At 36.3% G+C, this 13,332-nt stretch overlaps 1 protein-coding gene across 2 annotated transcripts; it reads left to right on the forward strand.

Annotated features, from left to right (window-relative positions):
• Positions 1 to 211: 211 nt before the first annotated feature.
• On the forward strand, positions 212 to 8,737 carry LOC121246697 (DEAD-box ATP-dependent RNA helicase 53, mitochondrial-like). Of its 2 annotated transcripts, XM_041144932.1 has the most exons (10): positions 212 to 790; positions 1,056 to 1,183; positions 1,341 to 1,752; positions 2,395 to 2,493; positions 2,629 to 2,853; positions 5,887 to 6,048; positions 6,556 to 6,817; positions 6,905 to 7,047; positions 8,437 to 8,507; positions 8,538 to 8,737. In XM_041144932.1, the coding sequence occupies exons 1-8, from the start codon at positions 398 to 400 to the stop codon at positions 7,042 to 7,044; spliced, it is 1,821 nt and encodes a 606-aa protein (XP_041000866.1). In that variant the 5' UTR covers positions 212 to 397; the 3' UTR covers positions 7,045 to 7,047; positions 8,437 to 8,507; positions 8,538 to 8,737. The 2 variants fall into 2 exon arrangements, with proteins under 2 accessions (XP_041000866.1, XP_041000865.1); XM_041144931.1 differs by having other exon boundaries at positions 6,556 to 7,047.
• Positions 8,738 to 13,332: the final 4,595 nt, after the last annotated feature.

The raw sequence follows: 13,332 nt of genomic DNA on the forward strand, positions 1-13,332 counted from the left end.
GTTTGAATAAAAATATAAAAATAATAAATTACATATTAATTAGATAGCTGGTAACATTTATCTTTTATAAATCTAGCAATTCTTAACTCGGGATAGAATTACGAAGGTTCGGTGCTGCATCATGATAACTCGATATAGAATTGAAAGGGCATTTCAGGCATGATGGCCTGAAAGCCTAGCACAGAGGATCCTGATCCCATAAATATCTTCCAACATATACTCGCACTCAAAGTCATAAACCCTTCGCTTCGCTTGGCTGTCTCGACTGTCCAACCCTCACTTCCCGATAGCCCAGCCTAAAACCCTAACCCTAAACATATCAAATATATCTCTCTCTCACTCTCTATCAGTCTCCCTCTCTCTACAGTCTCTTGGAACCAAGACGAAAAAGAATAGGATGATGAATATCATCATAAGAAGGTCGTCTTCGACAATTTCCAGGCTAAATCTCGCCGCCTTCGCGTGCTCTTCCTTCGAATCCATCGCGACCACCCTGCCTAAACAATACCATGGTTACTACCCATCAACATCACTACCTGATCTCCTTTCTGGAAATGGCGTCATATCTTTCTTACATAGAGCCAGGGGCTTCCACGCCAAATCTGGGCCCTTGGATTTCAGTGCCTCATTGCCCTCGCGAGCGGAGTTCGCCGCCATAGAAGATTACGAGGAAGCCTCCCCGTCCAAGGTGGGGAACGACGATGGACTTGAGATTGCTAAGCTCGATATTTCGCCGGAGATTATCTCTGCTTTGGCCAAGAAAGGCATCACCAAGCTCTTCCCCATTCAGGTTTTATACACAAATCTGCTATCTCCTGTTCTCTTCTTCCTTATTTTTGGTTCCCCTAGATATAAGTAAATAATTTAAAATATCGTATTTTCTTAGCTTAGTTTATTTGTTTGCGTCTTGCGTGACCCATCACCCCGAGTGTTCAATTGGTAACCCTTGTCATAACCATCAAGCGTCGCTTTGCCATGTAAATTGCTACGTATAGCCTTCTCAAAACTGACTATTAATTCCTTGTGGTGCTTTCTTTGCTTTCTCTCCTGCGCAGAGGGCGGTGCTGGTACCAGCAATGCAAGGGCGTGACATGATTGGTCGTGCTAGAACGGGAACGGGAAAAACCCTTGCTTTTGGAATTCCCATTATGGATAAGATCATTCAGTTCAATGCCAAACATGGGTTCGCTTCACTTGCTTTCGTTTCTATTCTAGAAATATCCATGTTGCATTTTCGAACTTTAAACAACAAATGCGTCCTCTCATCAGTGGTAAAGGTTTGGGTGCCTAATGCAATTCCATTTTTATTAACAATCCGCACTTTATGTTCAATCACACAGGCGTGGCAGGAATCCTCTGGCCTTGGTTTTGGCTCCCACGCGAGAACTTGCTCGCCAGGTCGAGAAAGAATTTGCCGAGTCCGCTCCAGGCTTGGATACAATTTGTGTTTATGGTGGTGCTCCCATTTCAGGTCAAATGAGGCAGCTTGATTATGGTGTTGATGTAGCTGTTGGCACACCTGGTCGCATCATTGATCTTTTAAACAGAGGTGCTCTGAACTTGTCAGAAGTTCAGTTTGTCGTTCTCGATGAAGCTGACCAGATGCTTCAAGTAGGCTTTCAAGACGATGTTGAAAAAATCTTGGAGAGGCTGCCCCAGGATCGTCAGAGTTTGATGTTCTCTGCAACAATGCCATCTTGGATTAGAAAGCTCACCCAAAATTACCTAAAAGATCCAGTTACTATTGATCTGGTGAGTATGCAGCTTAATTTGAGTTAGGGAACGTTTGGGTAATGAGATGAGAAATTCTCAAAACTTCTTACAATTTCTTCCCAAACATGACTAAAAAAACAAAACACTTCAATTTCAAATCTTCAACTTTTTCATCTAATCATTACCTAATTATTACAAATTTTACAAAATTAAAAACAAAACACAAAAACCAATACAACTTCTTTTAACTTGAACACAAAAATAATATCAATTTTATAATATTTTTATTCAAATTTTTCTCTCTAATTTCCCAAAACCCAATAAATATCTTAACTAAAATCATTTCACTACTATTCACAAAATTCTGATATACTCCAAGTGTCCAATCGAGCCCTTAATCATCAGATAATAAGGTTAAAAAATTACTACCATTTATCAATGTGGTTCTTTCTGTTCCCACTTATTAAAGGTCTACTTGATGGATCAGATTCTATGGTTTCTTGTATCGTTACTTTCGTGAGTTTGTTTTGATTCTATTGGTAGTAGTCAATGTCATTATAGGAGTAGGTGATAGAAATGTTTAATCTATAATGTTTCTCGTTTAAAATGGCCACCTCAAATTTAATTCACGGAATTGTAGCATTTTGTTACAAGCTCATTAGCTGCTCAAGTGTTCTGTAGGTTGGAGATTCTGATCAAAAGTTGGCTGACGGAATTTCTCTGTACTCGATTGCATCAGACATGCATGGAAAAGCTTCAGTTATTGGGCCTTTGATAACAGTATGATTCCACAAGTTCTTTAATAAATTTTAGATTTCTTATATTAAAAAATTTCCCTCTGGTTGTTTTATGTGGTTATTAACTATTTATTTATCATTTCATTGCTTGCATTCTCACTATCAGATTTGTTTTCAGGAGCATGCAAGAGGAGGAAAGTGTATTGTTTTCACTCAAACAAAACGTGATGCAGATCGATTAGCATATGCAATGGCAAGAAACTACAAATGCGAAGCTTTGCATGGGGATATCTCACAAAGTCAGAGGGAAAGAACACTTGCAGGTTTCCGAGATGGGAATTTTAATGTTTTAGTTGCCACTGATGTTGCAGCTCGTGGCCTTGATATACCTAATGTTGATCTGGTAGATTTATTCTTCCTTCTTCTTTTTCATGTTAACTAGTTTTTTGTGATCGTAAACCCCCCTTTGCTGTTAATTTACATGTACCTTCTTAGTTAAAATAGATTTATCCCTTCCTTAGTTTGTAATCGGTATGTTCAGCACCTTTTTTTTTTTTTTTTTTTTTTGCATTTCTATAATAAATCTGTTTTCCTCCTTTCCCCTCGAAGAAATTGCAGCTGAAACAAAATTCCTGGTCTCGTTCTTTTATTGTGTTTATAATTTTTTTTTTGTACATTTCAATGCAAAGTGATGGTTCATGAATTTCACCATTCTGTACATCCTTGAGTATCTCATAAATGGGATAATGCTTAAAGTAGTTCTAATGATTGGTCTGGCTGAGTTTAAAAAAACTGTCTTGATACTTGTGCAGAGTGCAAGTTTTCTTTTGTTCTGTTCATTTTTCTCACATGATTGTCTGGCCAGTTACCTTATCTTTTCCTTTTTCAGTTTGTTTAATGGCAATCATAGACTCCACATTTCCTTTAGCAAGCCCCCCTTTTCAGTATATGCATGTATGACGAAAGTACATAAAATTTCTAGTGTTGGAATTGTTGTTTTGAAAAAATTATTAAGGATAAAAGGATAATCAATTTGTTTTTATGAGGAAAAATTTTATTAATAGAGATCTAGATGGAGCCCAAGTACAAATTATATGAGAGAAGATGCCTAGTTGAGAAGAAGATGAAGAAATAGATACAAGGAAATCATGAACACTGAGCCCATTGAAATCTATAGCCATTGTCCAAAGAAATAACATGTTGACAAAAAGGCTTCTGAGCTCCTCCAACAAACATTTCTAATAAGGGAACACCTAGAAAAGTGGTTGTTTCAGCCAGTAAAAGTCCAAGAAAGCCCCCAACTCATTAAATATCCTAATCCTAGACAGATGAGGACCCTATCACCACATATGCCAATCTGAGAAAACCTAAACACTCTAGGAGGCCTGATCCAACTGAAAAATCAAGTGTAATCTATGAAGGATTGAACAACACTCGAACTGAGACTCGTAAACACTCTAGGAATCCCGCCACTTTAGGGAAACAAAAATTCAGCAACTAAAAATGCCCCTCCTGCTGCCCGTCTTATTAGATACTCCAAGGAATTCCAAACAAACTAGGAAAAGCACTGCTGCCACACATCTAGAACAACTAGGAGTCCTAATCCTTGATAAAAACTCTATAAATACCTTGCTGCACACCTCCCTTCTTTAATGAACCAAATCATAGTTTTAGATTTCAAGCCTCAATGATCCCCAATCTGCTGCCAGCCTTAAGCCAGAGAGAAAACCAAGCGTTTTCCATCACACCCCACTGCTATACATGAGAAAAACAATCCCTGTGGTGCTGCCCTTCACCCTTCCACTTCCTTCTCTATGTCTACCGTCAAAAACTCCAAGAAAGTGAAGAAAACTCACTGCCAGTGTAAATAACACAAAACTACAGCAGCTTTACGGCATTAGCTCGAACTTAGATTCATGAAATTTTTTTGATAAGTAAGAATAAAGTTTTATTGATTGAAAAGAGGCATAGCTCAAGTACACAGGAAGTATACACGTAATACACCTAACAGCAACTAGGAACTAGAAATGGATACATGCAAATAATGAAGACTAGCCCCATTACAGTCAATGACAGAAGTGCAAGCGAATAGAGTGACTGTCCAGGTTAGACCAGAACACTTCAAGCTGCCTTAAACTTACTGCCTTTGACCACGTCTTTTATAAGTTATGTAATTATATATGATCAGGCCTTCTGAAATGCGTGTTTTCTAAATTATATGAGCACACTCGAAATTGCTTAACATCTAAGTTTCGTGATTATGAACATATCTTTATAAATGCAAGGCTCATTGCTCCAAGTGTGTTTTTAATTATTATTATATTTAAAGCCTATCAACGTTTTAATTATTATTATATTTAAAGCCTATTCGTTGATAGCCTTGTTGATATATTTTTTATTATTAAAGCATGTGAACATATATTGACTATATGCTTCTTCTATGCAATGATATGTATGTAATTATTATTATTAGTGTTCCCCATGGGTACTTGGGCTATGCCTATCTTATTTAATATAATCTGTTACTTATAAAAAAATTATTATTATTACTTATCAAATAAAAAAAATTATTATTATTATTGTTGTTGTTGAATGAATGGAGAAAGAAAAGGAAAACTGACTGAATGATTGATGACTGATGATGATAAATGATGACTGCTGATGGATAATGTTTAACGGATAATGGGGCAAATGGTAATGTAATGATCGCTCACTACATGTGTGACTAGTGATGTCCATCTCCTTTTAATGGGATCTCATCCGGGGTCTCAAGTGGAATCATGATCATCAACCACTAGCACAAGGGGAAATTTTATGAATGATTGATGGATTCTATGTAACAGAATAATCGATGATTGTTTGTGCATAATGGTTTAAAGGAAAAGCCTGAATTAAGTATGATATGTTTGCTGCATGATGTATTACTTATTGAGTATTTGAACTCATTGTTTTTGTTTTTTTTTTTTTTTGTGTTAAGTGTCCTGGGTGATAATAAATGTGAGGATGAAGGTGTGGGACAGGACTTGGCTTAAGGAGAAAGAGGAGAAGGCCTAGCTATTTATGATTTAGGTTTTTTTTTTTTTTTTAATTATTATTATTATTTTTTTAAGTGATTAGCATATGTCTTTGAACAATATTTAACAAGTGATACATATGACTCTTGTATATAATAAAGTATGGTTTATTTTTGTTTTATAGAATCTTTTACATTTGGTGCTTTAATGATTTTAAGAAGTTGGCAGCATTCCTGGCCATATGAGGAAGGGTGTTACAAATACTAGGCTCCTCTTCTCTGAATTTTGCATTGTGCTTCTTGATCTCCGTGGATTGAAATTAGACGATTTTGTCTTTGGGAAAGTGGAATTTTTATATTGATGCAGTTTTTCTGGTGGAACTATTTGTTTTGTTGCTCGCAATTAACTCATCTTTTGCCTAGATTATACATTATGAGCTTCCCAACAACTCGGAGATATTCGTTCATCGATCAGGCCGAACAGGTCGTGCTGGGAAGAAAGGAAGTGCTATCCTTATTTACACACAGGACCAGATGAGGGCTGTAAGAGTTATAGAGCGAGAAGTAGGATGCAAATTTACAGAGGTTAGGTTTTATCTCCCTTTCCATTTGCATCATCTTACTTGAACGATCTGTGTTTAATACTTGCAGTATGTTGTATGATATTGATGGGAAAAAGTTAAAAGAAATGGAAAAGTTAGTTTTCTGAGAGTATTGTGATTAGAATTTTATGAACGATCTGAATTACTAGTTTACTCTGAACAAGTAGAGTAGCAAACTAGCTATTTTTTGATCCTAGATATAAATGTGCATATTCTACAAAGTGCATTCATGAAAACACACTGCTGACTGCAATAGCCATGAGCAGCTCATCCTACAAATGCATTCCCAGATACTCAGGCACCTTTCCTACATATGAATCCTATCCTCCTGGTCTGGCCAACCTTCTTATAGATACTTAGCAGCTCTCTCTCTCTCTCTCTGTGACAAACTCATGCACTGCTCATGTAAAATCTACAATGTGGGACTGTTTCCACATTTTGTGACTTTCTTTGTTCCTATGCTGATTGCATGATTACCTGTTGTTATCAGCTACCTAGAATTGCTACGGAGGGTGGTGCAAGCAGGGACATGCTAAGTGACATGGGTGGTGGTGGTAGATTTGGATTTACTGGAGGCATGAGGGATCGTAGATCTGGTGATAGTGGTTTTGGCCATTCTAGCGGTCAAGGGCGTCCTGGATTTGGGCGTAGTAGTGGCTATAGCGATTCTTTTGGTAAAACAGGTCAAGATCGTAGACCTAGTTCTGGACGTTTTGGTTCCTTCGGTGGCCCTGGCTCACGTAAATCTCAAGGTGGGAACTTTGGTGGTTCTGGGTTTAGTCGTTCAGGTGGTTTTGGTGATTTTAGTAGTTCAGACCAATCTGGTGGATTTGGTTCAGGCCGTTCTAGTGGATTTGGTGATAATCTACCAAGCCGTAACAGTGGTGGCTTTGGCAATTCTCGTACTAGTCATTCTGACATCTTTGGGGACAAAACCAATGATGATCAGAACCCTGGGAGAGCATCACGAGCTTACTAAATGGTATGCTTATTTTCTTTAGTACTTCAAAAAATGTTTATTTTATTTCTTACTTGTTTCGGTATGCAAGTTACTTTTTCTTTTTAAGTGAAATTTTATTCAATCTCAGAAAGTGATGAAATTCAAATACCTAGGGAGTACCCAACATATACACTAAACATCGAAAAGAAATAGCAGAAAATCCGTATAGATAAGATTAGTATCAGAAATACGAGTGACCACCCATAGATAAAAGGGTTTTAAGGGAAAAAAATTTAACATATTCTTTGATTTATCACAATCTTCAAAACACAGATCATATTATCATTTTGTTCTCCCATTTACACCCATTAGGCAAGATGAAGTCAATTTCCACGAAGCTTCACAATGATGGCGGGCACACTGTTCTTTCCAACACAATGAGATTCATTGCACTTCTAGGGACCTCAATGCACTCCAAATAGACTGAATGATTTTACAAATCATTAGCCACTTCTCAATGAAGCAAAAGATGATCAACAGATTCTCCATTCTTTCGGCACCTATAACAATCACCAATGGGAAATAATGATCTGAGTGTCATCCTTTGTAGGGACTTTTAGGATGACGAATAGCATTTTTCATTACCAATATACGCCTCATCCTCAAAATTGTCCAAATTGAGAATTTTTCCTCTGGTAGCTATCCAAAGAAGAAAAGCCACCTGGCTTAGTTCTCCAAATACTCCCAAGGAAATGAAGTTTAGCCTGTGGAAGTATGACATTATAGGAAGATCTGACTTCAAATATTCCACCGTCAGAGAATGTGTTGACCTAATCTTGTCTTCTATACCTCTCCCCCATCTTGAAAGAATAATTTATCAAAGAAGAAAGTAAAGAAATCCACCTCCCAAAATTGCTGTAAACTAATGAAAGAGGCATCCCACAATTCAAAACCATTAAAGAAATGTAAATTACTTGTCACAGACGCATCTTTAGAATGGAGATTGCTAAATAATTTTGGAAAGGCTTCCTCTAGGGACCAATTTTCACACGAATCATTATTCCTGAAACAAATCTTAAAGCTATCGCCTATTTTAGAACTGGTAAAGCTAAAAAAATCTTTCTTCGCCTCGTATTTTTGCATCATATTTAGTGTCCATGGTAACCATTCACCTTATTAGAACACCCACCCATCCCATGAAGTACCATATTTAGCATCCACAATCAACCGCCACAAACTCTCTTATTTGCAGTGTCATAACCATTTCTCCAAATTGAATAAAAGCAACTTCTGAACCCCGAAACTTCATACAGATAAAAAGCAAACAGACTTGGGATCAACACATTTAATGCGATTTTCACTTTATTTGTATGTGTATTTTTCAAGTTGTGGGTCGTTGGCCTCTTACACTAGGGATACTTGACATGGCAGGTAAGAAACAACAGAAGACAGCTCCCAGTGGGAGTTCATAGCCAAGAGACTGATTCAATTTGATTAATAGGGTTTGCTGGGAGTAGCATGGGGCTTACCGGACCGATCAAAAAGCATGGGGCTTACAGGGATTCTGCACCTACAAGTTCTAAATATTTTCTAGTTACTCTAAGACGTATTGCTAATATAGTTTGCTGTTTATATTCAAATTATATCAGTTTTGAAGAGAACAATATCATGTTTGTAGAAGGGGCTCGTCTAATCTATTATGAAAGCCTTTTTTTTTTTTTGCTTTTTATAAGCCTATTTCTCTATTCATCTTAGTACTCGTAAATTGTTGAGAATTTACTGCCTTCCTCGGTGCTGTTTAGATAAAATTATGAAGCTGAAAAATGGATCATGAGTGTTGCTTCCACCAAAACGAACCATCCTAGCATCTATTGCGAAAATGATGTTTGGTTCGTTGTGAATTTGCGTAGAAGAAAAACAATTATTTGGAATCTAGTAGGAAAAAGGGGAAACCAACCAACATGGATTCAGGTTCACATTTGGGAAAGTATTGCGCAGTTTGGTATAAAGAGGAGTTGCCCGACTTGCAGTCCTGGCTTATTTGGTGCTAAAAGGGGAATCGGATCTCCCTGGTTAGGGGAATCGGATCTCCCTGGTTAGGAGAATTCGGACTTCGGAGGTACACCTAAAGATGATACACTTGAACCGACTCATTGAATTAAACGGATCAGACCTTAAAACTTGAATCTGACCTGTTTAGTTATTGGGTGACACGATAAGATCTGTTTAATCTGTATAGAGGAGTTGCAGGATTTGAAATTTGGGGAGGAGTATAAAGTTCTTTCTATGGAGGTATTTTTGAGAAAAAAAAAAATCTGTGGTTGCTGAATTTAAGAGTATTGTTGGAAGAAATCTCTTGGCGCCAAAAATAAAGGGCTCTTTGGCTAAAAGAGGGATAAATGTACTAAATTATTTCATAGAATGGTCAACTCACATAAAAAAAATGCTATTAAGACGTTTCACTCCGATGATTGTGTGATTTCATCTCCACCTGAGATTTAGGATCTTATAGTGCATTATTATGAAGATCTTCTCATCGAATTAGCTTCTTGAAATCCTAAAATTGATAAGCTGGTTTTTTATTTTCTTGGTCCTCTTAGTGCGAGTTGGTTGGAGAGACCGTTTGATAAAGATGAGAATTTTTAGGTGGTTAGTGGGATTGGGATGGTCAAAGTTAAAGCTCTTGGTTTGGATGGGTATTTTTTTTTTTTAATAAGTTTGAAAAACCTCATGCTGCTTTCATTGCTCTCATTTCCAAGAAACTTGGGCTTCAAAGTGAAATGATTTTCGACCTATCAGTCTTGTGAGCTAGATTTACAAGATAATATCGAAGGTCCTTGCTAATCTTATGATTAAGGTGATGGAGCAAATCATATCTAAGCTCCAAAATCCATTTGTTTGGGGAAGACAAATTCTTGATTCGATACTCATTTCTAATGAATGCCTAGACAATCATTTGATAGAGGGTGTTAATGTTGTTCTTTGTAAGCTTGATATGGAAAATGTATTTGATCATGTGAATTGAAACTTCCTTTTCTACATGCTTGGGAGATTTGGTTTTGGGGAAATGTGGTGTTAGTAGATTAGACATTGTGTTTCTATTACCCGATTCTCAATGTTGGTTAACGGTAACCCTGCTAGTTTTTTCCATGGATCGCATGGTTTGAGACTGGAGGACCCTTTATCCCATTTCCTTTTTGTCATTATTATAGAGGCATTGGGTCAGATGGTGGAGGCCGTTGCTAGGGAGAGTTCCTTTCAGGTTTTTCGGCTGGTAATACCATTAATAGGTCTATTACTCTTTCGCATCTTCTTTTTACAGATGACACCCTCATATTTTGTGATGTGGATTGTGGTTAGATTCAAGCCTTTAAGGGTTTTGTTATTATGTTTTGAAGTTGTTTTGAGCCTTAAGGTGAACCTTGGAAAGTTAGAGTTGGTTCTAGTGGCAATAGTGCGTAACATCAATAGCTTGGCAAGCTTGTTGGGCAGTAAACTTGCTTCTTTACCTCTGAAATATTTAGGTCTTCTTGCGGGGTGCCTTGCTATCTGGGATGGGGTTGTTGGAAAGTCGAGAAAGTTGAGAAAATTTTGACTGGTTGGCAGCGACTATATTTATCTAAATGGGGTAGACTTACTTTTATTAATTGTACCATTTTTTTTAATTTCCCCACTTGTTTTCTACCGTTGTTTCCAATTCCTGCAGGGGTGGCCAACCGTATTGAAAAGTTGTTTTGTGCATTTTTATGGGGTGGTATGGTAAAGGAAACTAAACTCCATCTTGTTAATTGGAACAAAGTTCATTCTCCTATTTCAGTTGGAGGGTTGGGAGTTTGTAATATAAAAATCTTTTAATAAGGCTTTATTAGGAAAATGGCTATGTAGATATCGATCAGAAGGGGAGACGCTTTGAGGGAGGTCATTGATTGGAAGTATGGAAGTGTTTGGGGGATTGGTGCTCTATTGAAGTTCGGTGGGTTAATGGTGTAGGGCTTTGAAAGTTCATTAGAAAGGGCTAGGAGAGTTTTGCTAGTCATATTAGTTATGTTGTTGGTGTGGTGATCGGGCCCTCAATAGTGTGTTTTTGACTATCTTTTGATTGACTTCAGACTGGTTTGTTGCTATTTTTTATTTTCTTTGTCATTCTAATGGCTCGATTTTGTGGGATATTTGTTTAACTAGAGAGTTGTGACGCCCCCAAACTCTGCTTGGGACATGTAACACAAGGTTACATACCCCCGTTCATGATAGTTAAGAATACAATACACCTAGCATGCGTCTAGTAATACATAGTAAACACAAGATATTTTTTTTAAACATATTTACTTTCCATTCATAATCACCTAACCAAAAGTCGCATCATAGTTCCAATCAGTTTGTAAAACTAAACATAGTACTGGAGTTGTAACTCCTTAATTACAGATAAACAGAAATCTAATCAAAGCGCCATGTCTACCATTGTCTACCATTCCAGAGGGAATGATAGTTGGGACTACCACAGTAAGATTTATCAAAGCTCAGCAAGTAAAGCTCCTAAACTACTAATAATATATTAAGCATGCAAGACGATAAACATGACATGTATGTATGATAAACATGAACTTGCTTTTGCAAAACATTACCTTTTCAATAACCGAGTTTACTCAAAACTTCATGATGTGCTTGCTCACATAAAACAGATTCATGCATTATTATTCATGTTCTTACATAGAGGTCGTCTCATGGGATTTCTATGATATCTTATCTCATAGAGTTACCATGATTTCTTATCAAGTTATACTTGACTCATAAAAGATTTCATGATAGATTTTTATGCTTATGACATGGCAATCGTGACAGACGACCGATATTCATGATTGACACTTATAATGACATAGCATAGCATAGACATATCAAATCACAAGGCCTAAACTCAAACATAAATTTATTATATGAATCTTACCATTCCGCATACATAAATATACTACAAGTTAGAAACTAACTTATAGAAATCCGTGCTTAAAGTAAGCATAGCGTAGGCTACAATGAGAGAAGTTCTAATATTAGAAATTCTCACTTAATCCTCATAAAAACAAAACTTACTAACTTTGGGCTTAATTTGCAAAATTACCCCTTAGTTATCGTGAAATTACAAATTAGCCCCTAAACTTGTGAAAATTGCAAATGAGCCCTAAAACTTACCAAAATTTATATACCTCATGTAAATTTAATACTAAGACCATTTATGGGCTTAGAATTTATAAAAACTCATCCCTACTATAAGAACTCCTCTAGGCCAAACCATACTTAGGCTAAAAATGATGTTTGCTTGCTACTTGGCCATTAACCACATCATCATGCTTAGACCCGAAATTAACAACTCATAAATATCAAATCACTGGTTCTAATATCAAGCATTTATCAAAACCATAAACTCACCATTTCAAGGAACCAACCAAAACATCAAGATTACCGAATCTAATCTTGGTGTTTTTGGTCTACCACTTGCATTTTAACGCAAGGACTCCAAAATGCTGAAGATAATATCAAATAAATAATTTACTTGATTTTATCTTGATTTTATTTTCATGATATTTAAGATATTTATTTGATCTTATATCATTATAATTTTCCTATAAATAGAGATGTATGCCTTGTATTTAGCAACAATTGAGAAAGCAAAAATGTAGCCCTCAAAGTCTTTTTCCCTCTCTTTTCAATCTTCTTTTTTATTATATTTTATTTTCTATCATGGTATCAGAGTACAAGTTTTGGGTTTAAACTCTGACTCTACACTCTACACCATTTAATTAAATATTTCACGTGTTGGGCCACCTATTAAAGAATTGATGGGAAGAGGTAGATTTTATTATTTATTTTATATCTTAACAAAAAAGTCCACAAATCTCACTTCTAAAATTTTCATCATCCAACATAGTTGATAACATGCTTGAATAACAACAAAAATAAACTTTATACATCAATGATAATCGGCTAGCATAGAAAAACATGGAAACCGAAACTTAGCATGCATGACATTGAACATAGAGACTAAATCATTAATTTACATGCATAAAATCTTGAGACAACACATCCATATACCTCCCATCCAAGTTCTAGCTTGATCTAATCATCATATCCAACATAGCAAATAATCACACCAAAACATCCATAAACCTGAGAGCCTCTAGACTTAGCATAAGAATATACTCTTTGCTTGTTTATAAAAAATCCCAAAAAAACCTTAGTCATACAGCTTTTGAAACCCAACTTAATCCATAAATCATAGTTTTAAGAACACGAGTTTATAAAACAAAAACCATAAATTCAAGATCCTAAGGCTAAAAG

This window comes from Juglans microcarpa x Juglans regia, chromosome 1S (assembly GCF_004785595.1).
Source record: "Juglans microcarpa x Juglans regia isolate MS1-56 chromosome 1S, Jm3101_v1.0, whole genome shotgun sequence".
Classification (NCBI taxonomy): Eukaryota; Viridiplantae; Streptophyta; class Magnoliopsida; order Fagales; family Juglandaceae; genus Juglans; species Juglans microcarpa x Juglans regia.

Coding starts and splice junctions, on each gene's coding strand:
- LOC121246697 (XM_041144931.1), top strand. CDS start 398: ATGATGAATATCATCATAAGAAGGTCGTCTTCGACAATTTCCAGGCTA. Junction 1,753..2,394: donor ATCCAGTTACTATTGATCTG/GTGAGTATGCAG, acceptor AGTGTTCTGTAG/GTTGGAGATTCTGATCAAAA. Junction 2,494..2,628: donor TTATTGGGCCTTTGATAACA/GTATGATTCCAC, acceptor ATTTGTTTTCAG/GAGCATGCAAGAGGAGGAAA.